This window comes from Phyllobates terribilis, unplaced genomic scaffold (genome assembly GCF_046119375.1).
Source record: "Phyllobates terribilis strain yellow unplaced genomic scaffold, ASM4611937v1 Scaffold_3__8_contigs__length_932513732, whole genome shotgun sequence".
NCBI classification, from domain to species: domain Eukaryota; kingdom Metazoa; phylum Chordata; class Amphibia; order Anura; family Dendrobatidae; genus Phyllobates; species Phyllobates terribilis.
In genome coordinates this window covers 357,405,916-357,431,753 of record NW_027362763.1, presented here as the reverse complement: position 1 = coordinate 357,431,753, position 25,838 = coordinate 357,405,916, and the positions used below count along the sequence as shown (strand labels likewise).

Sequence of the window (25,838 nt, the reverse complement as noted above, 5' to 3'; positions counted from 1 at the left end):
AAACAAAACTTTTCAATGAGAACTTAGCTGTTTCAATCCCATATTCACCTGGCTTACAGTAAAAGGCCGTTATTGATGTGAAACACTGTAGTTTGTGCCCAGTGTCAGACACAGACAGAAGAGGACCCCTGTGTAAGAATAGTATATGGGCCCTTTGCAGTCCAATAGCTCATCATAATGCACAATCACACGTGCTTTTGAGGTGCAAATGGGCCCCCTTATATCTTTGGCCCCTGTATGGCTGCGCCAATGCTATGTCCACCCCTGTTTCTGCTTATCCTCAGTTTTTTTTTTCACTAATCACAGTTAAACACATCCACTTTAAAACTTTGATTAATTGCAACACAAAGCATGTTGTATATATTGCCAAATGTCATATGTAATGTTTGTTCCATAGTATGTACTATAGGCACAATCATGGCGGTATGGTGGCTAAGTGGTTAACACTGTAGCCTTGCAGTGCTGGGGTCCTGGGTTCAAATCCTACCAAGGACAACAACTGCAAGTGTGTTCTCCATGTGTTTGTGTTGGTTTCTACTCATACTCCAAAGACCTATACACTGTGTGCAGGCAAATTAGTATTTTGATCACATGATACTTTTTATACATGTTGTCCTACTCCAAGCTGTATAGGCTTGAAAGCCAACTACCAATTAAGTAAATCTGGTGATGTGCATCTCTGTAATGAGGAGGGGTGTTGACTAATGACATCAACACTAGTGTTGAGCCACCCCCGTAGTGTTCGAGTTCGGTTCGGTTCGTCGAACACCGGGATGTTCGAGGAACTGTTCGTCGAACACCTTAGAACACCGTCGAACACCGTTAAAACCAATGCAGCCAAACAAAAACACATAGAAACACATAGAAAACACCTGCAAAGGTGTCCAAAAGCTGACAAACTGCTCAGAAGACACTCTCTTTAAAAAAGCCGGCCGGCAAATTCAGCAGCGGCATACACCGGTACCCGACAATTTAGACAAGAAGGAATAGAGCATCACACATAGATTAGATAGATAGAAACAGGTCAGTCACATATATAAGAAGTACAGTGACAGTGTTGGTTACTGTACTTGTCATTTAGTGTAAAGGATTTATTAAAAAAAATAATAGTGTTTTCATGCACCGTCTCTTTAAAAAAGCCGGCCGGCAATTCAGCAGCGGTACCCGACAATTTAGAACAGAAAGAATAGAGCTTCACACACAGATTAGATAGATAGATAGAAACATGTCAGTCACACATATAAGAAGCACAGTGACAGTGTTGGTTACTGCACTTGTCATTTAGTGTAAAGGATTTATTTAAAAAAATATTAGTGTTTTCATGCACCGTCTCTTTAAAAAAGCCGGCCGGCAATTCAGCAGCGGTACCCGACAATTTAGAACAGAAAGAATAGAGCTTCACACATAGATTAGATAGATAGAAACATGTCAGTCACATATATATGAAGTACAGTGACAGTGTTGCTTACTGTACTTGTCATTTAGTGTTAAAATAAAGGATTTATTAAAATAAAAATTGGCGTGGGGTTCCCCGTAATTTTAGGCTCTAGCGGAGGTTAAGCAGACAGCTGGGGCAGATGTTTGAAGCCTGGGAAGGGGGTAATACCCATGGAGCTTCCCAGGCTACTAATATCAGCCCCCAGCTGAATACTTAGCCTTTACTAGCTATTAAAATGGGGGACCCCCCCCAAAAAATGACGTGGGGTCCCCCCTATTTTAATAGCTAGCAAAGGCTAGGCAGACAGCTGGGGGCTGATATTAATAGCCCAGGAAGGGTGCCATGAATATTGGCCCCCTCCCAGGCTGGTGTTTCTAGCCGTCAGCCGCCCCAGAAATGGCGCATCCATAGGATGCGCCAATTCTGGCACTTAGCCTCGCTCTTCCCACTGCCCTGTAGCGGTGGCAGTGGGGTAATAGGGCTGGGGTTGATCTCAGCTTATAATGCCAGCTGACATCAAGCCCAGGTTAGTAATGGAGAGGCGTCTATAAGACACCCCCATTACTAACCCCATAGTGAAAGTTAAAAAAAACACAAACACCCAGAATAAAGTCCTTTAATTGAAATAAACACACAATTCTTTATTGTTCTAAATTAAACCATACTTACCGTCACGCCCATTCCAGTTGAAGCCAACGATCTCCTGTAATAAAAATAAAATAATAAACCAACATCATCCTTACCTTTCGATGGTTCCCAGGACAGCTCCAGCTCTGCTACATCGAGATGACAGGCTGGACCGCAGCAGAACGCTGCCATCCAGCCTGTCAACCCGCAGACACTGAGAAGAGCAGGCATGCTTGCGCTCCTCAGTGTCTCGCTGTGACGGCATCCAGATGAGCCGAGGTCATGTCCAATGAACTCGGCGCACCTCATGCACGTCACTGACAGCGTGGGAAAATTCTCCTGCACTCAGCGCTTCAGCGTGGGAGAATTCCCACGCTGTCAGTGAGGTGCATGAGGTGAGCTGAGTTCATTGGACATGAGCTCACCTCATGCACGTCACTGACAGCGTGGGAGAATTTTCCTGCACTCAGCACTTCAGCGTGAGAATTTTATTTTTCTTTTATTGCAGGAGATCGTTGGCTTCAGCTGGAATGGGCGTGATGGTAAGTATGGTTTAATTTAGAACAATAAAGAATTGTGTGTTTATTTCAATTAAAGGACTTTATTCTGGGTGTTGTGTTTTTTTTAAATACTTTACTAGAAATTCATGGCGGTCACGTCTAATATTGGCATGACCCCATGAATTTTGGGCTTAGGGCCAGCTGATAATACCAAGCTGGCCCTAACCCCTTTATTACCCAGTGAGCCACCGCACCAGGGCCCTGGATGAGTTGGGTACAGCGCCAGAAGATGGCGCTTCTATGAACGCGCCATTTTCCGGGGTGGCTGCGGACTGCAATTTGCAGCGGGGGGGGGGGGGCAGAAAGCTTGGGCCTCCCTGCGCTGCAGATTCCAGCCCCCAGCTGCCTAGTTGTACCTGGCTGGACACAAAAATAGGGCGAAGCCCCACGTATTTTTTTTTTTTAATTATTTCATGAAATTCATGAAATAATTAAGAAAAAAAGGCCTTCCCTATATTGTTGTGTCCGGCCAGGTACAAATAGTCAGCTGGTGGTTGGGGGCAGCCCGTTCCTGCCTGCTGTACCTGGCTGGACACAAATATAGTGCGAAGCCCCACTTCAATTTTTTTAAATTATTTCAGGAAATTCATGAAATAATTTAAAAAAAATTGACGTGGGGCTTCGCACTATATTTGTGTCCAGTCAGGTGCAGCAGGCAGGAACGGGCTGCCCCCAACCACCAGCTGCCTATTTGTACCTGGCCGGACACAACAATATAGGGAAGCCCTTTTTTTCTTAATTATTTCATGAAATAATTTAAAGAAAATTGACGTGGGGCTTCGCCCTGTTTTTGTGTCCAGCCAGGTACAACTAGGCAGCTGGGGGCTGGAATCTGCAGCGCAGGGAGACCCAAGCTTTCTGGGCCACCCCCGCTGCAAATTGCAGTCCGCAGCCACCCCGGAAAATGGCGCGTTCATAGAAGCGCCATCTTCTGGCGCTGTACCCAACTCATCCAGGGCCCTGATGCGGTGGCTCACTGGGTAATAAAGGGGTTAGGGCCAGCTTGGCATTATCAGCTGGCCCTAAGCCCGAAATTCATGGGGTCACGCCAATATTAGACATGACCACCATGAATTTCTAGTAAAGTATTTAAAAAAAACACAACACCCAGAAAAAAGTCCTTTAATTGAAATAAACACACAATTCTTTATTGTTCTAAATTAAACCATACTTACCGTCACGCCCATTCCAGCTGAAGTCAACGATCTCCTGAAATAAAAGAAAAATAATAAAGCAACATCATCCTTACCTTTCCATGGTTCCCATGACAGCTTCAGCTCTGCTACATCGAGATGACAGGATGGACCGCAGCAGAACGCTGCCATCCAGCCTGTCATCCCGCAGACACTGAGAAGCGCAGGCATGCTTGCGCTCCAGTGTGTCTCTCTGTGAGGGCATCCAGATGAGCCGAGTTAATGTCCAATGAACTCGGCTCACCTCATGCACGTCACTGACAGCGTGGGAAAATTCTCCTGCACTCAGCGCTTCAGCGTGGGAGAATTCTCACGCTGAAGCGCTGAGTGCAGGAGAATTTTCCCACGCTGTCAGTGACGTGCATGAGGTGAGCCGAGTTCATTGGACATGAACTCGGCTCATCTGGATGCCGTCACAGAGAGACGCTGAGGAGCGCAAGCAAGCCTGCGCTTCTCAGTCTCTGCGGGATGACAGGCTGGATGGCAGCTTTCTGCTGCGGTCCAGCCTGTCATCTCGATGTAGCAGAGCTGAAGCTGTCGTGGGAACCATGGAAAGGTAAGGATTATGTTGCTTTATTATTTTTCTTTTATTGCAGGGGATCGTTGGTTTCAGCTGGAATGGGCGTGATTGTAAGTATGGTTTAATTTAGAACAATAAAGAATTGTGTCTTTATTTCAATTAAAGGACTTTATCCTGGGTGTTTGTGTTTTTTTTTAACTTTGACTATGGGGTTAGTAATGGGGGTGTCTTATAGACGCCTCTCCATTACTAACCTGGGCTTGATGTCAGCTGGCATTATAAGCTGAGATCAACCCCAGCCCTATTACCCCACTGCCACCGCTACAGGGCAGTGGGAAGAGCGAGGCCAAGTGCCAGAATTGGCGCATCCTATGGATGTGCCATTTCTGGGGCGGCTGACGGCTGGTGTTTCTAGCCTGGGAGGGGGCCAATATTCATGGCACCCTTCCTGGGCTATTAATATCAGCCCCCAGCTGTCTGCCTAGCCTTTGCTAGCTATTAAAATAGGGGGACCCCACGTAAATTTTTTTGGGGGGTCCCCCATTTTAATAGCTAGTAAAGGCTAGGCATTCAGCTGGGGGCTGATATTAGTAGCCTGGGAAGCTCCGTGGGTATTACCCCTTCCCAGGCTTCAAACATCTGCCCCAGCTGTCTGCTTAACCTCCGCTAGAGCCTAAAATTATGGGGAACCCCACGCCAATTTTTTTTTAAAATAAATCCTTTCTTTTAACACTAAATGACAAGTACAGTAATCAACACTGTCACTGTACTTCATATATATGTGACTGACATGTTTCTATCTATCTAATCTATGTGTGATGCTCTATTCCTTCCATTCTAAATTGTCGGGTACCGCTGCTGAATTGCCGGCCGGCTTTTTTAAAGAGACGGTGCATGAAAACACTATTTTTTTTTAATAAATCCTTTACACTAAATGGCAAGTACAGTAATCAACACTGTCACTGTACTTCTTATATATGTGACTGACATGTTTCTATCTATCTAATCTATGTGTGATTCTCTATTCCTTCTATTCTAAATTGTCGGGTACCGCTGCTGAATTGCCGGCCGGCTTTTTTAAAGAGACGGTGCATGAAAACACTAATATTTTTTTTTATAAATCCTTTACACTAAATGACAAGTACAGTAATCAACACTGTCACTGTACTTCTTATATATGTGACTGACATGTTTCTATCTAATCTATGTGTGAAGCTCTATTCTTTCGGTTCTAAATTGTCGGGTACCGGTGTATGCCGCTGCTGAATTGCCGGCTTTTCATGTTTCACTGTTGGCACTGTTCCCATCGATTTGGGCAATCACTGTAATGCCACAACCACCATGGCTGTGGCATTACAGTGAGTGGCAGGCAATCCCTGCATGATTGGTGCTCTAAATAGCGCCAGACATGCAGGACACGCTTTGGTGCACGAACAGTTATCGAACATAACCTCGAGCAGCCGAATTTTTTGCAAATCGTTCGGGTTCGTCGAACAACTCGAACACCGCCCAAAACAGCTCGAATTTGAGATTGGCGAACAGTTCTAGTCGAACACCGCTCATCTCTAATCAACACCCTATATAAGGTGTGCTTAATTATTAGGCAACTTCCTTTCCTTTGGCAAAATGGGTCAGAAGAGAGATTTGACGGGCTCTGAAAAGGTCCAAAATTGTGAGAGGTCTTGCAGAGCGATGCAGCAGAATTGAAATTTGCAAACTTTTGAAGCGTGATCACCGAACAATCAAGCGTTTCATGGCAAATAGCCAACAGGGTCGCAAGAAGCGTGTTGGCCAAAAAAGGCGCAAAATAACTGCCCATGAATTGAGGAAAATCAAGCGTGTAGCTGCCAAGATGCCATTCGCCACCAGTTTTGCCATATTTCAGAGCTGCAACGTTACTAGAGTATCAAAAAGCACAAGGTGTGCGATACTCAGGGACATGGCCAAGGTAAGGAAGGCTGAAAAACGACCACCTTTGAACAAGAGACATAAGATAAAACGTCAAGAATGGGCCAAAAAAATATCTTAAGACTGATTTTTCAAAGGTTTTATGGACTGATGAAATGAGAGTGACTATTGATGGGCCAGATGGATGGGTCAGAGGCTGCATCAGTAAAGGGCAGAGAGCTCCACTAAGACTCAGATGTCAGCAAGGTGGAGGTGGGGTACTGGTATGGGCTGGTATCATCAAAGATGAACTTGTGGGAGCTTTTACCGACGGCCTCGGTAAATGTCCAGATTGACCGGTAAATCCTAGGTTTTACCGGCCTTCTGACTTTTACAGTAACATATACATATATACACACACACTTATACATATACAGGGTGGTCCAAAAGTAGGTGGACAGAAAGTGTAATAAGGTTACGAAGGGGGAGATTTATTAAACATGGTGTAAAGGGAAACTAGCTCAGTTGCCCTTAGCAACCAATGATTTTTTTCTTTTGGGGAGTACTCAAGGACAAAGTTTATAGTCAAAAACCAAAAAGTGTCAGTGATTTGAAAAATTACATAAGAGATGCATTTCAAGAAATTAATACCCAAAGAGACTTGTGCAAAAAAGTTTGTTGAAGCGTAAGAGGCCGACTTCAAAGCTCTGCAAATTGTAATGGAAAACAGTTTGAGCACCTGGGTTGATAAAATTTAAGGGCTTTTGTATTATTGTTCAGAATAAAATTTAATTGTCAATGTTATGCTTGTGTTAGTAAATATAATTTTATATATAAATCAAAATAAATATTATTTTCTGTCCACCTACTTTTGGACCACCCTGTATATACACACACATATATGTACATATACACATATATGTGTATATATTATGTATATGTGTATATATCACTTACAGTTTGTATATCATCATTATGATCAAGCATTTTCAATGGCTTGGAAAGCTAAGTGTTTCATTGTGAAATATATTTTTTTGCCTTATGATTTTAAAAGTTATAAAATAAAGTTAGATACTACCAGGCACGTGGAGGCCACACACAATACTGAGCCTCATTTTGACTTGTTTTAAGGACATTACATCAAAGTTGGATCAGCCTGTAGTGTGTTTTTCCACTTTAATTTTGGGGGTGACTCCAAATTCAGGCCTCCACTGGTTAATAAATTTGATTTCCATTGATGATTTTTGTGTGATTTTGTTGTCAGCACATTCAACTTTGTACAGAACAAAGTATTCAATGAGAATATTTCATTCATTCAGATCTAGGATGTGTTATTTGAGTGTTCCCTTTATTTTTTTGAGCAGTATATGTATTGGAGCTGAATTACCATTTATATCCATTTATCCTATCTGTCTACAAGATTTGGGACTGGCCCAAATATTAATGCACCGTATAATCTATTAAACTGATGACACAGGTATGCTACTCTATAAGATGGTGAGCTGATTATATTCCTTTTTGGCTGTGTTGAGACTTCGTAAATACAGCTGTAACATCCAGACTTCCCATGGTTTAAATTAACCTTATTTTCACTTCCTTAGTAATCATGAAAGATTATTAATATATATTTGCCAGGTTAGGAATGATATCAGTATGCAATCACAATCTTCACTTAATTACCTTTCTGATTAAATAACCAAGCAGGGTAAAGTCTTGAGAACATTGCCTGGGCAGGCTTACAGGTCCCACACTGGTGAATCTCTGGATTTCATGAATTACAGCATTCGTGTATGGCATATTCAAGCGGTCTTCATATTTAAGATTTTCAATGCTTTGTACAAATGCATCAATTTCTTTCTGTGCTTTTACTGTAAAACAAAATCAGAATATTTGACCTGACAAAAAAATTAACAGTACCTTTGATTTATAGTCATTAGTTTAAGGTAATAGACCCCATCAACTGTACAAGAAGGTCCCTTTTGTGTCTGTTTTCTATCCTGCCATTCCAGTGGTCTTAACAGGTTTTAGTGGGGTTTTTTCATGTGCCATTTTGTGGTACATAGACAGTGGCTATATGATTTCAGCCATATACATATTTCTGTATTTTCAAGAATATGAAAATTGTACATTCACAGTGAAGGCATCAAAACTATGAATTAACACATGTGGAATTATATACTTAACAAAAAAGTGTGAAACAACTGAAAATATGTCTTATATTCTAGGTTCTTCACAGTAACCACCTTTTGCTTTGATGACTGCTTTGCACACTCTTGGCATTCTCTTGATGAGCTTCAAGAGGTAGTCACCATGGTAAAATAGCTGCTAGGAAACCACTGCTAAGGACAGGCAACAAGCAGAAGAGACTTGTTTGGGCTAAAGAACACAAGCAATGGACATTAGACCAGTGGAAATCTGTGCTTTGGTCTGATGAGTCCAAATTTGAGATCTTTGGTTTCAACCACCGTGTCTTTGTGCGACGCAGAAAAGGTGAACGGATGGACTCTACATGCCTGGTTCCCACCGTGAAGCATGGAGGAGGTGTGATGGTGTGGGGGTGCTTTGCAGGTGAGACTGTTGGGGATTTATTCAAAATTGAAGGCATACTGAACCAGCATGGCTACCACCGCGTCTTGTAGCGGCATGCTATTCCTTCCTGTTTGCATTTAGTTGGACCATCATTTATTTTTCAACAGGACAATGACCCCAAACACACCTCCAGGCTGTGTAAGGGCTATTTGACCAAGAGGGAGAGTGATGGGGGGCTACGCCAGATGACCTGGCCTCCACAGTCACCAGACCTGAACCTAATCGAGATGGTTTGGGGTGAGCTGGACCGCAGAGTGAAGGCAAAAGGGCCAACAAGTGCTAAGCATCTCTGGTAACTCCTTCAACATTGTTGGAAGACCATTTCCAGTGACTACCTCTTGAAGCTCATCAAAAGAATGGCAAGAGTGTGCAAAACAGTCATCAAAGCAAAAGGTGGCTACTTTGAAGAACCTAGAATATAAGACATATTTTCAGTTGTTTCACACTTTTTTGTTAAGTATATAATTCCACATGTGTTAATTCATAGTTTTGATGCCTTCAGTGTGAATGTACAATTTTCATAATCATGAAAATACAGAAAAATCTTTAAATGAGAAGGTGTGTCCAAACTTTTGGTCTGTACTGTAGGTCTCACCCCACGTGCATGTATATAGAGACAGACCCGTCAGTCATTGGCAGCGGAAGAGAAGCCGCTGAGGAGCGACCTTTCCGACTAGTCACCTTGGTGTCTTTGTCCCCAGCCAGCTTTTAAAGGAAATCTGTCAGCAGGATCAACCCTTCTAAGCCATCTATATGGGCTCACAGGTCATAGGAAGCGGAATAAAAGGATACCTTCAGATCTGCTATCTGTTGTCTCAGTCCAGGGTAATCCACAGAGGAATGAGCGGTTCGGATCTATGGGCAGGACACATTTCCCTGAAAATCTGCCTCCAGAGATTATTTTCAATGAAAGGTGGCCTTACAAGTGTGGAACATGTAGATCAGGAGAGCATACACTGACAGTCTGGTAACATTCAATTTCATAAAAAAAAAAAAAGATCTGCAGACAGATTCTCATGCAGATTAGTGTCCTGCTCATAGATCTTAACCCCTTCACGACATCCACCATACATGTATGGCGCTGCGCGAGGTGTGTTAAAGCAAACCTCTGTACATGAATTGCGTGAAGATTGCAAGGGCTCACTCCGAGCGTCGACGCATTCAAAAGTGGGTGACCGCAGTAAATGGGAGCTGATACACTACAGCGACGTCCACGATTGATGCTAGCTGAGCGGTCTGTTGCAGCACTCCCAGCTCTGCTGCATTCCACTGTTGCTGGAGAGTCTCCACCTGGCTAGAGGGAGGCGGAGCCAGACTCTGCAGTAATTTAACCCATTGTGTCCTGCAGGTCCTTGAGGGGAGATCTGCATCACAGAGGTTGGTAGCTTCGGTGATGTAAATCCAGGATAAGCATGCTCCAGCACATGTAGTGCTGAGAGGGTTAATTGGACGCATCAGGGCCGGTTTTTATGAGCAGTCATAAGAATTGGGAGGGATTGGCTGCTCACATATCCCCCACCCCAGGGCATGTGTATAAAATAGAGGCAGAGTGTCTCATTTAGTGTCTGGGGCTGGAGGTGTGGAGACCTGCAGAGTGTTTTGTGCTAAAAGACACTGACCGTGAGCGGGCGAACTCGCCATATTGTATGGACTGTTTATTTTCTGTTTTTGTTACTCTGTGCCGGACAAGGCTAACTTTTGTTTACTTCTAAAAGTGCGGTTTATGAAGGTACAATAAACCAGCCTTGGGAGTTTTTACAAGAAACCGTTTCCTGTGTCTACCTCTAACGCGGCTGAGTGAGTAACAAAACCCTACACCACATATAGCACTCGTTCAAGTTAAATGGTCATCGGCACAAGCCCTTACAAAAGTAAATTTCTTTCATCTCCAAATATGGAGATGGCCATAAAACTAAGAAAAAAGTCACCTTGTACATCTTTGTGGACTGCCATGTACAATAATGCCCACTGTATGGTGGATGTAACAGTTTCAAAACCAGCCAGCACCAAATCCATCAATACAATAATCAAGGACTCTTCATTAATTTTGGAAGATGGGTCATTCTTCGCCTATGGAAAAGAACAAAGATCACAGAACCAATGTTTAATTCTTATTTAAAGCAAACCTGTCAGCTGGATTTTGCTAAGTAAACTACAGGCAGTGTCATGTTGGAGTTGCTGCACTGATTAATATGATATCTGAGGTGAAGAAATCAGTCTTGAGGTTCTTGTGTAATTAATCAGTGTTTCCAGTTCTGAGTTAATGATATGCCCATGCTCCAGGCAGGGTCTTATCCTGGTGCTCTAGGTCAGATCAGCAAGTGATCAGGTCTTTTCTTGCTGATCTGGCCTAGAGCACCAGGATAAGACTCTGCCTACAGTCCCGCCCCGGAGCACAGGCATATCATTAACTCAAAACTGCAAACAATGATCACACAAGAACCATAAGATGGATTTCTTCACCTCAGGTATCATATTAATCAGGGCAGCATGACACTGCCTGTAGTTTACTTAGCAAAATCCTGCTGACAGGTTCGCTTTAATCATTGTGCTTTTGTATGAATACTTTAATATTTTATACAGAATCACCAGTATTTCACAATGAATTTGGCGCCTTTTCTAAATGACGTGCGCCACACCAGAAATATTACTCCAGTCTAACATACAAACTGCCGTCACATTTAATTAATTTGATGGGCAGGTATGGACGCACCATCTCTCACTCAGGCACCTCCGCAGCGCCCAAATTTTTTGAAACTTTTCAAAGCTTTTACATGACTATTCTGGCATTAAAGCTTTAATTAGTCAGCCCCTATGTACAGCAGGTACAGTAACGGCAGTCTCTTCAGTAGCACAGTTCAGCACAAATTAGATCTCTTAGCAGCACACTTCCATGCATACACAACCACAGGTTTTTCCTTATCAAGGACACAATAGTACACAGCATTCTTTATCATGCATGGAGATGGAGGGGAGAGGGTTTGAGGAGGGAGATGATCCCTGTGACACAATTCCTTCCAGTCCTCATCTTCCTGCCCGATAATACTCTGCACTGTTAGTTCAGGGAGTTTATCTGACCTGTGTTTAGCTTCCCTCCTGATCTGAATCCTGTTCAGTTGCCTTCTGTCAGATCCAGATAACACACCACCCTTCTCTTTGGCTTCAGCCAGACTGCAAAAACAAGTTCCCCTCAATCCCCCTGGGGCTCTGCTAAAACACTCCCTGTCTCCTGTGACTGTGTTAACCCCTCTAGTTGCTGGATGCTTCTGAAGCACAACATTTCCTGTCTCCTGTGCTTGTGTTATTTCTAATAGTTGCTGGATGCTTTTGAAGCATCAGCACTACTTCTGCATGTCACAGTATACTAAGAACAATTGCTCTTGGCGAAAAAGTATCTTATGGGTTTTGTTCTATGTTGAAAGCTAATAACTATGTAAATAACAAAAAAATGTGATGTTATACTTGATGTATACACATCCTTCAAAAGTAGAGCATATTCTTTGCCAAACCACTACCAAAAACATGTTCTTTATTTACTAATGACAGTTACAGGAAGGGGGTGGGAGATTTAGGAGTCTGCTTGATTGTTTAAAGCACCACTCAAGCATTTTTTTTTATTGCAGCGCTGGAGTGGTGCTACTAATCTAAATTCCCTGCCCATAGTTGTATACTTCTTTGTTGCCATCATCATCTTTTATGGACGCCGCTCCAGTCGGTCTCCTGCAAGTTGTGACCTACCACATCGCTCCAGTGTTTGCTAGATGATCCAACAGTCACAACTCAATGTAAGTCTATGAAAGCCAGAACAAGGCTCTCAGACTTACATTGAGAGCTTGTGACCGTTAACGCTGACTTCCAGTCAGTCAGAAGTTGGGGTCACAAAATGGCAGTGTGGGACCGGAGTAGCGCCAGGAAGAGCTGAAGACAAACACTGTTAAGTATGAGACAAGGGTCAGGGAACTTACATTAGCAGCAGCACTCCAGCACTGAAAAAAAAAACGCTTTAAAAAACAAAACAAAACAAAACCCGTTAGCATAATTTTTGTGCCGCTTGGTTTAAAGCAGATCGTAACAGTTCCATGCTACCAAATGCCAAAACTTTACATACACCAAGCCAGATAAAATTACAAATATAAACAAACAATATCGTGGCTATTAAGACCACATTAGTAATTTTCTACGTGACCAAAATTGAAGAAAATCCAGTTTCTTTTACAAACCTTTGAGATCTCTTCCAGGTAATAATCCACAACATCTTGAGGCTCAGGTGAAGGGTTCTGTTGATGTTGCCTTATTTCTTCCAACATACATTGTTTAAGAAAGTGGAGGTGTTTGTACATGGCCTGTTGAGGACCTGGAAGGCGATGCATGAGCCATGGGAAAGTATCATAAAGCTGAAAAGCAACAGAAAAAGACACATTAAGTTTAGCCTTAAAATATATTTAGCATTTTAAATTTTTTATATTTTTTTCATTTTCCGAACACAATCATAATACTGAACTTTTTCAGTTAGGAAACTAGGGAAACATCAATGACTAGATGTGTGCAAAATGATTTGCTGGACAAATAGTGTCAGGACCCGCAAAAACAGTACTCCATGGCAGCTAGGCCAGAGAACTTCCTACTGCTTCCCGGCAACTAGAGGACCTCATATAATTAGTGGGCTCCATGTTGTCACAGGGGCCCACTAATCAGAAGCGGTGTCCAGCAGTCATGGACCACAAAGGTGGTCACTGGATAAGGGGCAGGGTCCTCTCCCCTCCGTACCTGTCTGTCACTATTAGTTTGTTCATTATAATTTCTATTTGTGTATTGTATATTACCCCTTCTCATGTACAGCTCCATGGAATAAATGGTGCTCTGAAAGTAAATAATCAGGTCCTGCAAGTCATTTTGCTGAACTTTATCAGTGCTGTTAGCCAATTGTTTGCAAAGACTTTCAGCCATTTTGGACATTGCCTAATGTTACACGGTTTATTTTTACCATATATTGTATTTGTTGTACTTTGCTGCCATCTACTGGCCATTTTTTATAACATGCTGTCATTACTGTGTTACCCACAATCCTTCCTGTCTGCAACTCCTATCTTCTCCTTCACTTCCTTCTTGTTCAATGCCATCTTGGACAACACATGCTGCAGGACTGAGAAAGGATTCTCTCCTTACCTGTAACCCGTGCTTCTAATACCAACACTATCTTCTACCTTATCTTCATCCCTCACCTCACCTCACTACTGTGAATAAAACCTGTTGAATACATCACTGCATTATCCTTCCGGACTAATCACGTGCAGTTCATAAGGAATAGAAGCACAGGTTAGTGAGTAATATCTGCCATTGCTTATACAGAGATCAGTGTTCACATCCTTCAGACACATCTCACCCCATGTACATCGGTGGCAGAATAGTAAGGAGAGCCCTAAGTCTACTGTATCCGTGTGCATATGCATTGTCTGCTAGCAAGTCTATGATCGTTCACCAACTTAGCTAAAGCATGTCCACAAAAAGCACCGTGGATCACTCTGTGGGAGAAGCACATCATGTTCCTGACACCACAGATACTCCAGGAGCAGAGTCCACACTTACTGCAGAGCAGGATGTACGACCCAAACGTGTAACCAAGCCGACACAAAAAAGTCAGAGAGAACTTTGAGACAACCAGAGACGAGTTACATGATTAATGATCTAGGTTATGGGGCAGAGTTGAGCACTATTTAGCGGCTCTTCCACACGCTAACAATGACGCAGCAGATTTAACCACCACATTGAATAATTTATTTGCCACCTATGATCGCTACCAGAGACTGTCTGTTAAGTACATCACATTCCTGAGTAACTGTGATATGGATGATGCCCCAGCAGAGCTAGCTGAAAGACTCTTATCCTGGGCATCTCGCACTAATGTGGTCTTTTCTTGGAGAAGGCAGAATTCCGCATCGCACACCTCCACGAGGCTAAGTCATATCATGCAACGTCAACCAAAATCACATCTCGATCTTCCAGATCATCTCACTCCAGGAAGTCAACAATGTCTGACAAGCTGCTGGAGATCCGTGCATCGGCAGAGGAAGCTAGAGTAAGAAGTTCCTTTGTTAGGCAGGAGGCTGAAGTAGAAGCTCAAAGAAACAAGATGGAGGTTCAATTAAAAATACTCCAAGCAGAAAGGGAAGCAGCAACAGCCCTTGCTAAACAGAAGGTCCTTGAACAAGCACTAGGTCAAGATGCTGATATGGATTGCCTTATTCCAGGAGAATTGGAGGATCCAGCTGATCGCACTACAGACTATGTGCTAAAACATTTACCATCTGTACCAGCGCCACCTCCAATCTACCATACGGATGCACCTGCAAGCCAAGAGATGTCGCCACCTACTGCCGACAAGGTAACTTCCAGCACTAACCCACAATTTAGGCTGCAGCCAGCAAACCCTATAGAGACTAAACCACAACTTAACCCTCATGCTGCAACAATTCGTCCTGATTCGTCAGAGTCATACAAGCCAGAGAACTTACATTCCCCAGGGATACCACAAGTTAATCCTGCAACTATGACCGGGAGATCGGACATGTCCGAATTCACCAGATACAGGATTCACAGGGAGTTAATGAACATCAGTCTCTCAACGTTTGATGACCGTGCCGAGAATTATAGCGCCTGGAAGTCGACCTTTCAAGCAGTAATCCAAGACCTCAACCTCACCGGCAAGGAACAACTGTATTTGCTTATTAACTTGTTAGGCCCCGAATTAGCAGAGTGCATCAAGGCAATAAGAGCAGTTTATGTGGACTATTCAGATACAGGTCTTATTGCAGCATGGGAGAGACTGGAGCAAACCTACGGCAGCTCAGAAGCCGTAGAGTCTGCCTTATTTAAGAGACTGCAAACTTTCCCAAAGATAGCTAACAAGGACAATCGAAAACTTCGAGACCTGAGCGACCTGCTAAAGGAAATAGAATTAGCATAAATTAGACCCACGTCTTTCAGGACTGAGCTACCTTGATACTGCTCATGGCCTGAATCCAGTAGTTCTCAAGTTGCCATATGGCAATCAGGATAAATGGGCAGACCACGGCTCACAGTATAAAAGACAGCATAATGTGTCTTTTCCTCCCTTTTCATATTTTTCCAGGTTCGTCAGTGATCAAACTCGGAAGAATGATCCCAGCTTCGACTTCACTAAACCTACTCCACCAGCTTCATCGTCATCATCTACAAGGTATGATACATTACCACAAAACGTAGAGAGTTAAAGGGCACAGTATGAATGAGAAAAACTGACGTTCCACTTACTGCACCCGCCTTCACTAAAACAAATGCTGTTGCTCCTAAAGCTATGGACAGCAACTGTATGTGCCCTATCCACAAAAGACCTCACCCTCTTAAAGAATGCCGTGGACTCAGGGCAAAGACTTTGCAGGAGCGCAGAGATACTCTGAAGGAGCTTGGGATATATGTTATAAGTGCTGCGCCTCCTCAGACCACCTTGCTAAGGACTGTAAGGCCATCATTAAGTGTACCAAATGCAGTAGTGACAAACACGTGACATCCATGCATCCCACACCAGCTCCACACAATTTGCAACCTTCTGCAGCATCCAATCCTGCGCAAAAGCATGGCGGGGAGCCACAAGTTCCTGCTGCAACTGCTGTTTACTCCTGATGTATTGAAGTATGTGGAGAAGGGACCGGGTCCTAAATGCTGTGCCAAGGTATGCCTGGTCAAAGTCTATCCAGAAGGACAACCCGACAAGGCCTCCAAAATGTATGCTATAATAGATGAGCCAACTAACAGGTCTCTAGTAAACCCCAAATTCTTTGAGATCTTTAATATAAAAAGGACAAAACTCCATACACCCTCAACACCTGCTCTGGTCGTATTGAGACTTCTGGTAGGAGAGCTTCTGAGTACAATATCTCTCCAATCAAGGGGAATGTGCACATACCCTTGCCAACTTTAATTGAACGTGACCAGATACCCGATAAACGGAAGAAATTCCCACTCCGGAAGCTGCGCTCCATCATCCCCACTTGAGGCACCTAACGAAATTCCTCCTCTGGATACGAATGCTGATAAACTAATCCTACTAAGGAGGAACATTCTAAAGGTCCACAATGTGCACCAACAATGCAATGGCCCAGATGATGCTCCATAGGCCCAAAGACTCGATCTAGGCTGGGAAATTGTGGCCAATGTATGTCTGGATAAGAGTCACAAGGCATCCGAAGTCAACTCCTTTAAAACATATGTACTTCAAAATGGTCGCACAGCTCACTTCAAACCATGCTCTTGCCACTACGAAGTGAAAGGATCCCTGACTTCATCCAAGAGTCTGACATAATTCCCACTCCCTATGGTGACGACTTAGGGAGAACAGTGTTTCACACAAAACAAGAGGACAACAAGGTCGCCTTATCCATAGAAGACAGGGAATTTATTAAAATAATGGAGAGTGGATTCTTCAAGAAAGAATCTGACCGTTGGGTTGCTCCCTTACCCTTCAAAGCTACAAGGGCCAAGCTTCCTAACAATCGAGAACAGGCTTTATCCAGGTTCATCTCACTGCAGAGAACATTGAGAAACAAGCCTGAAATGAAGTACCATTTTGTAGCCTTTATAGACTAGATATTTCGCGATGAACACGCAGAGCAAGCTCCACCCTTGCAAGCCAAAGAAGAATGTTGGTATCTACCTTCCTTTGGAGTATATCATTCAAGAAAGCCTAAACAAATCAGAGTGGTGTTCGATTCAAGCGCCAAACATGATGGTGTATCTCTGAACGACGTGCTCCTCACTGGTCCCAACCTGACTAAACCTGGTGGGAGTGCTCATGAGATTCAGAAAAGAGCTAGTTGCCATTACTGCGGACATCGTACAAATGTTCCATTGTTTCATTGTGCGACAAGATCACAGAAATTATCTCCGTTTTCTATGGCACCGAGACGACACCAACAAGGAAATGGTTGAATACCGCATGAAGGTGCACGTGTTAGGAAACAGTCCTTCTCCTGCAGTTGCTACATACGGCCTACGTAGGACTGCTTCTGGTGGCGAATCAGAGTTCGGGAAGGGTGCCCAACAGTTTGTTGAAAAGGACTTCTATGTGGACAACGGTTTCAAATGCCTGCCCACAGCGGAAGAAGCCATAGATCTGCTCAAATGGACACAAGGTATGCTTTCCAAAGCTCATTTAAGATTGCATAAAATTGCCTCCAATAGTGCAGTTATCATGAAGGCCTTTCAACCTAATGATCATGCTACAGAATTCAGAGACTTGAACCTAGGTTCAGACAACCCACCAGTACAGAAAGTTCAGCTTTCAGGTTAGTGGTGCAGAAAAACAATTTACTAAACATGGAGTTCTGTCAGTGGTGAACAGTATCTACACAATCCACTCGGGTTTGTTGCACCCCTGACTATACAAGGCAAGTTTCTGTTAAGGCAACTCTCAGTCTATTAAGGACTAGGACGTACCACTCTCTGCTGACAAACAACTAAAGTGGAAGTCATGGAGGAATCTTTGTGCCTTGAATAAAATCCACATACCACATAGTTACACTTCAGCATATCTTGCTACGAGTCAAAGGAAAGATCCATATATTCTGTTATGCCTCTATTGAAGCTATTGCAGCTGTTGCTTATTTGAAGGTCATAGACTAACAATGAAGCTCATGTTGGATTTCTATTTGGAAAGGCTAAATTGGCTCCTAAACCCGAGCACACCATACCTAGACTTCAGCTCTGTGGGGCTGTACTAGCCATTGAGATTGCAGACTTCATACAGAGTGAACTAGCTAATCACGTGGATGACAATATTCTACACAGAAAGCAAGGTTGTTCTGGGCTACATATACAACCAGACAAAACGAGTCTATGTCTACGTCAGTAACCGCGTTGAAAGGATCAGGAAATCCTCTAAACCTAAGCAATGGCAGTATGTTTCATCCCATCTTAACCCTGCTGACCTTGCTACTAGACCAGTGTCTATTGGTGCCTTTGCAAATTCTTCTTGGTTAATAGGACCGGAGTTCCTTCTCAGCCAGTGTGAAGAGACTGCTGCTGAAGACCGCTTCAGCCTTCAGGATCCAGACGTTGACCCAGAGATCTGTCCTGATGTCAGCACCCTCATCACCAATTCCAAGGAGAAGGTTGGCTTGGACGGTCGGCGATTTGATCGCTTCTCCAGATGGACAAGGCTTGTTTGTGCCATTGCAAGGTTAGTCCACATCGCACAATGTTACCGCAATAAGGACAGTAACGCTGAAAGTCGCGGTTGGCACATCTGTCATAAGCCTCTCTCTGCAGAAGACATTGCTCTGAGTAAACTGTTTCTGATATATAATGTGCAGCAGAATGTTTTTCACAAGGAAATGGAATGTATACTTAGAAAACAAGATGTTCCTAAAAACAGCCCCATTGTCGACTTAAATCCAGTAATTGACAAGAAGGGTTTACTGAGAGTTGGTGGTCATTTAAACAAGGCCAAGTTGGAGGAGGCAGAAAAGAATCCTCTAATTATTCATGGCTGTCACCATATCACCACTCTACTAATACGACATTACCATGAAAAAAGTCAAACATCAAGGCTGACACTTCACCGAAGGTGCCTTAAGAGTTGCAGGCCTCTGGATTGTGGGAGCAAAGAGACTGGTTTCCCATTTAATTCATCATTGTGTTCAGTGTCGCAAGACAAGAGGAAAACTGCAACAAGAGATGTCTGATCTTCCTGCTGATAGGACAAGCACAGAGTCACCATTTACCTATGTTGGTTTGAATGTTTTTGGCCCACGGGCAGTTGCACGTAGGACCAGCGGCGGACATGCAATGAGTAAACGTGAGTGGACGAGCAATACACATAGAAGTAATAGAATCAATGGATTCCTTCAGTTTTATCAATGCCTTAAGACGATTCCTTGCCATACGAGGACCAGTCAAGCAAATAAGGCCTGATTGTGGAACAAATTTTGTAGGTGCCTGTCAAAAACTACAATTAACCCCCCTCATAACCTGGTTATGATTAAGGGGCACATATAGCCCTGAAACGCGTAAATCAGTGTCCTGGGACCTTGCTGTGTCAAGCCCTCTACACCTTCAAAATGTTTGCCTGTGTTTTCACATCTAAGATTTTTTTGGAATAAAGCTTTGGAACATATCTCTTTGGTGCCGGATTTTTTCGTATTGAATTGGACTCTTTGGGATTGTGGCCAGGCACAAAGGGACATGTAAGCAGGAGAAAAAAAAAACTATTTATAAATGTCCTGATTTGCTTCTTTGAGAGGGGATGTGGCCAACTATGGATCACCTCTGCCTTATTTATTTGTGGTTCTATATCGCCTCTACCTACCACATAGCCCACCACATCACATACCACATACCACTTGGCCTCCTCCATCCCCATGGCACAATTCTTTGGCTTGATGGTAAAGCCTGCCTTCCTTAGGGAATCAACTATTGCCTGAACTTTGCTGAGATGACTTCCCCAATCCTGGCCGAATATGACAATGTCATCTAGTTAGGCTAAAGCATACTTTTTATGAGGTGCCAAGATTCGGTCCCTTGTTCTCTGGAAAGTGGCTGGATTTCCCTGCAACCCAAACGGCATCCTAATGTACTGATGACATCTTTCTGGTGTCTAGAAGGCTCATCAACCCGGGCCATCGGGTAGGTGTCAAACTTCAAAACCTCATTGAGCTTCCTGTAGTTGTTTCAAACCTACCACTCCCTATCTGGCTTTGGCACCAACACTATAGGACTGGGCCAGTCACTCTTGGATTCTTTAATGACTTCCAGATTTAGCATCCGCTTCACCTTATTTGAGATCACCTCTTGGCAGCTTTCTGCAATTCAATAGGGTTTCAGATTGACGCGAACATGAGGCTGTGAGTAACTCATGCTCCATGACCTGAGTGAGATCTGGTAATTCAGAAAGAGTTCTCCATTTCCTGTGCAACAGCTTCCGGCACTACTGCTTCTGAGAGCATGACAAGGATTCTGCCACCTTGATGTTTTCCACGTTGGTGGTGGAATTTGCCAACACACTAGGAGCTTCCATGGGTTCCCTGTCTCGCCAAGGCTTGATCAGGTTAACATGATAAACCTGGTAAGGTTTACTTTTCCCTGGTTGGTGAATTTTGTAGTTGACCTCGTCAATCTTTACATCAAGTCATAGCGGCCCAAGCTACTTGGCCAGGAACTTGCTGTCCACTGTGAGCACCAGCACAAGTACCTGATCACCAGGGTTTAACTTTCTAATCCTAGCCGATGGCACAGTGGTAACTCTCTTGCACTTCCAACACCAAGCTACTCATTCCATTCGCCGCTCTGCTCCTTCCTGTGTCAGTACCTCATACAGCACTTCCAACTCTGCTGCATATTCCTGCTGTTTCCACCTGGCTATGGGGAGGTGTGGCCAGATTCTGCAGGAATTTAATCCTGCTGTGTCCGGCAGGTTTGGGTTCCCCAAACTATCCCTTGTCAGCAGTGGATATATTAGTCTGCTCCTCCTCCTGTTCCCTGCCTGAACTTAGATTCCTGTTCTCCATCAGTCTAGTGTTTTTATCTAGTCTCTCATGTTATTGACCCTTCTCGTTTACCCCTTCAGCTTGACCTCTCCTCTCCTGACCTCAGCTTAGTTTGGTGAACCTGTGCTGTCTGCCCCAACCGTAGATAGCCTAACTACGCTTCTGGTCTTCACCCATCTGTGCTCCGCTTTCCCGCTTTGACCCATGGGTCAGCTGCTACAGATCTACGGACTGCTCAGGAATGACACCTGGTGACTACCTGCAGCCAAGCCCATCCTCATCAGAGGCTCTAGAGTAAACCAGGTTGTCACTTAGTTATGCTCCACCAGGGTAATCCCATACCCACCGCTGTCACATCCAACCTATTATACACCTTTGACTGCCTCTTGTGCCTTGAAGAGATGTTCATTAACAATGGGCATCACATGGACAATCCTCTCCTGCATGTGGGCGACATGCTCTACCACGTTTCCGTAGGGTGTGGTCTCAACTTCCTAGGACTCGTGACAAATCATCCAGGAGTCCACTGGATTCTGGCTTTAACCTGTTCCAGACTGATAGGTCTCAATTACTTTGTTGCTCATCTGTTGCTAAATTTCTTTGGATCACAGCATGATGTCTAGCTTTTGAGAATCTTTTGAGTTATTTCACTTTTGTCAGGCAGGTCTTATTTAAGCGATTTCTTGATTGAGAACAGGTGTGGCAGTAGTCAGGCCTGTGTGTGGCTAGGGAAATTTAACGCAGTTTCCCAAAGATGTGCTAAACCACAGTTAATATACACTACAGACCAAAAGTTTAGACACACCTTCTCAGTTAAAGATTTTTCTGTATTTTCATGACTATGAAAATTGTACATTCACACTGAAGGCATCAAAACTATGAATTAACACATGTGGAATTATATACTTAACAAAAAAGTGTGAAACAACTGAAAATATGTCTTATATTCTAGGTTCTTCAAAGTAGCCACCTTTTGCTTTGATGACTGCTTTGCACACTCCAAACTTTTGGTCTGTACTGTATGTTTTAAGAGGAGGGGGGAAATCACTTTCACACAGGGCCCTGTAGGTTTGGTTTTCTTTTTCCCTTAATAAAAGACTGTCATTTAAAAACTGCATTTTTTGTTTGTGTTATCTTTGTCTAATATTTAAATTTTTTGTGATCTGAAACATTTAAGTGTGACAAGTATGCAAAAGGATAAGAAATCAGGAAAAGGGCAAACACTTTCACACCACGTATATGGACTATACATATAGCAAACAATCGGGAGGCAAGATTGAGGATGGCAGATGTGTGACTGAGGCCTCTTCTTGCTGTGGTGTAAATCCTGGAAATGTTATGACCAGTAATATGGGAGTTTATTTAACTGGAGTTTGGATCTAAATTTTTCTTTAGGAGTGACTGAAGAGCTCGAGTGCGAAGGTCTCACCCACATGTTATTCCAGTTCTTTTCCTTACCACCAGAATCCATAGGTAGAAAGAAGTGTGATTGAATAAACACCAGCTACAAGAGAGTAGTGTGTCTGATGGACTGATTAAATCTTTTACCCCCTGATTAAACTTTCAAAGAGATTACTGTGAAAAATGAAGGACTATTATTTAAATTGAACCTGCAAAGTTTGTGAGAAAACCTTGATTTATGAACATATCTGAATATGTGACAATATCTGAAGATCCATGAGCGGGAGGAAAGACGATCTAGCTAGTCCAAAATTCATAAAACGTATATCCTTTAATCATACCAGAGCCTGTTTTTGCCTTCGTGACCAGGCCAATTTTTTCAATTCTGACCACGGTCACTTTATGAAGTAATTACTTTGGAACGCTTCAAACAGATTCCCCTGATTCTGAGATTGTTTTTTCGTGACATATTGTACTTCATGATAGTGGTAAAATTTATTCGATATCACTTGCCTTTATTTGTGAAAAAATTGGAAATTTGGCAAAAATGTTGAAAATTTTGCAATTTTCAAACTTTGAATTTTCATGCCCTTAAATCAGAGAGATATGTCACACAAAATAGTTAATAAATAACATTTCCCACATGTCTACTTTACATCAGCACAATTTTGGAACCAAAATTTTTTTTTTTGTTAGGAAGCTATAAGGGTTAAAAGTTGACCAGCGATTTCTCATTTTTCCCACAAAATTTACAAAAACAATTTTTATTTATTTTTTTTTTAGGGACCACATCTTATTTGAAGTGACTTTGAGGGGCCTTTATGACAGAAAATACCCAAAAGTGACACCATTCTAAAAACTGCACCCCTCAAGGTGCTCAAAACCACATTCAAGAAGTTAATTAACCCTTTAGGTGTTTTTTTACGGGAATTTTTGGAATGTGGAAGAAAACAATGAACATTTTACTTTTTCACAAAAATGTTACTTTAGACCCAATTTTTTTATTTTCACAAGAGTAACAGGAAAAAATGGACTACACAATTTGTAGTGCAATTTCTCATGAGCGCGTTGATACCCAATATGTGAGGGAAAACCTCTATTTGGGTACACTGTAGGGTTCGGAAGGGAGGGAGCGCCATTTGACTTTTTGAATGTAAAATTTGTTTGAATAATTAGCGGACGCCATGTCGCATTTGGGGAGCCCCTAATGTGCCTAAACAGTGGAAACCCCCACAAGTGACACCATTTTGGAAACTAGACCCCTTAGGGAACTTAACTAGATGTGTGGTGAGCACCTTGAACCCCCAGGTGCTTCACAGAAGTTTATAATATTGAGCCGTAAAAATAAAATTTTCACATTTTTCCCACAAAAAATGTTTTTCATCCCCTAATTTTGCATTATCATAAGGATAACAGGAGAAATTGCACCATGAAATTTGGTGTGCAATTTCTCCTGAGTACGCCGATACCCCATATGTGGGGGAAAACCACTGCTTTGGTGTACGTCAGTGTTCGGAAGAGAAAGGAGCACTATGTTGGCTGGGATAGGTTGCAGACACCATGTCACATTTGAAGAGTCGCTGACATGCCGAAACAGCAGAAACCCCCACAAGTGACCCCATTTTGTAAACTATACCTCTCAAGGAATTCATCTAGGGAAGTAGTGAGTATTTTTTAATTTTTAAATTTATACCATTGGCCAGTGAAGAAAACATAATTGTATTTTTACCACAAAAAAATGTTTTACCCTCAGATTTTACATTTTCACGCAATGGGTAAAAATGGTGCCGAAATGTGTCACACAATTTCTTCTAAAAGTGGCAATACCCCATATGTGGCTGTATCATACTGCTCAGCCATACGGCGAGATCTGGGGGGGACGGAGCGCTATTTGACAATTGGAGAACAAATTATTGTTGAATAGGCATTTGGATTTGGGAGCACAACATTTTCTGAAATTCTTTTGGGGGGCAAGGGCCATTTCGCTTTTCCAGAGCCTTTCTGTTACCAGTAACTTGGAAGCTATTTTTAACAGATGACGGACCTGAGTGGGGACTAGCTTTTTTTTTTTTGAGGACTGAGTTGAAGCTTTTATTGGGAACATTTTACGTAACATTTATCCGGCGCTCTAGACTGAGCACTTACATCGGTGTTTAAATTTCCAAGTGATGTAATTCAGATTAAACCCCTGCGGGATCCATTCACTGTAATGAGGCAGCAGAGTTACTCTGGACTCCGTCTGGCCTCTGTTTAGTGGTGTCCTTTTTTTTCAGAAGTGCACAAAACTGTGGCCAACCACACTTATGCACGCCTAAAAAAACTGACACCGTGGGATCACAGGCCAGACGGCACCCACAGTGGCCTATATCTGCCTCATTACAGGGAATCTTCCGTCATGGGTTCCCTCTGAATCACGTATTTCAGAGATTTACACGGAAACTCTGGTGTAAGTGCTGAGCGCAGAGAGCAGGATAAATGTGAGCAGAGCCTTACTGCGATCTTTGGGAGATCACTATAGATCGCGGCATATAGAAGATAGCAAAGGGTTAACATCATTGGGATCTGATCCAATCAGGTCCCGATGATGTCCGCTGTCAGAGCTGTCGCTCTGCACCGCACCCGCAGCGCTTGCAGGACCCGGGGGTCCTGAGGGCTGCGGGACCACCGACTGTTCATAAACGCAGCGCCAGGCAGCGCCAACGTTTATGTACAGTGGGCGGTCTGGAAGCAGTTAATAATGATTCAACAAAATGTGTAACATCCCTGGCGGCGTGCTGACATGGCTTACCACCTCCCACCATGCAAGACCGCCATTTTACCTATCAGTCCAGGCTGCACACTTTGCTCCAGTACCTGCTGTGTCTCTTGTCTGATTGCTTAGGGCGGCGGCGCGGTTACTGCCTGATTCTTATAGTTACTGTGTGCACAGTCCTAATGCGCCCCCAGCCTATTGCTGTGAGTCACTGGATACTTAAACCCCCTCCACCCAGTAGGAGGTGCCTGAGCAACACTTTCTTTCAGTGTGTTCTGTGCAACTGAGTTGCCAGGTCCTGTCCTGTATCTTGCCTGTTTCTGCCACCCTGGGGGCTGTATACCCAGGCCTGT

The 25,838-nt window shown here is 43.3% G+C and overlaps 1 protein-coding gene across 3 annotated transcripts in view; it reads right to left on the bottom strand.

The window, feature by feature from the left end:
* LOC141259389 (cytochrome P450 2J2-like) overlaps nucleotides 1–25,838 on the bottom strand; it is a 263,707-nt gene that overhangs the window by 109,525 nt on the left and 128,344 nt on the right. For all 3 annotated transcript variants that reach the window (XM_073675295.1, XM_073675297.1, XM_073675296.1), the window contains 3 exons: nucleotides 13,035–13,208; nucleotides 10,743–10,884; nucleotides 7,906–8,093 (listed from right to left, as the gene is read on the bottom strand). In XM_073675295.1, the coding sequence (XP_073531396.1) occupies nucleotides 7,906–8,093; nucleotides 10,743–10,884; nucleotides 13,035–13,208 (504 nt within the window). The remainder of the gene's footprint in view (nucleotides 1–7,905; nucleotides 8,094–10,742; nucleotides 10,885–13,034; nucleotides 13,209–25,838) is intronic.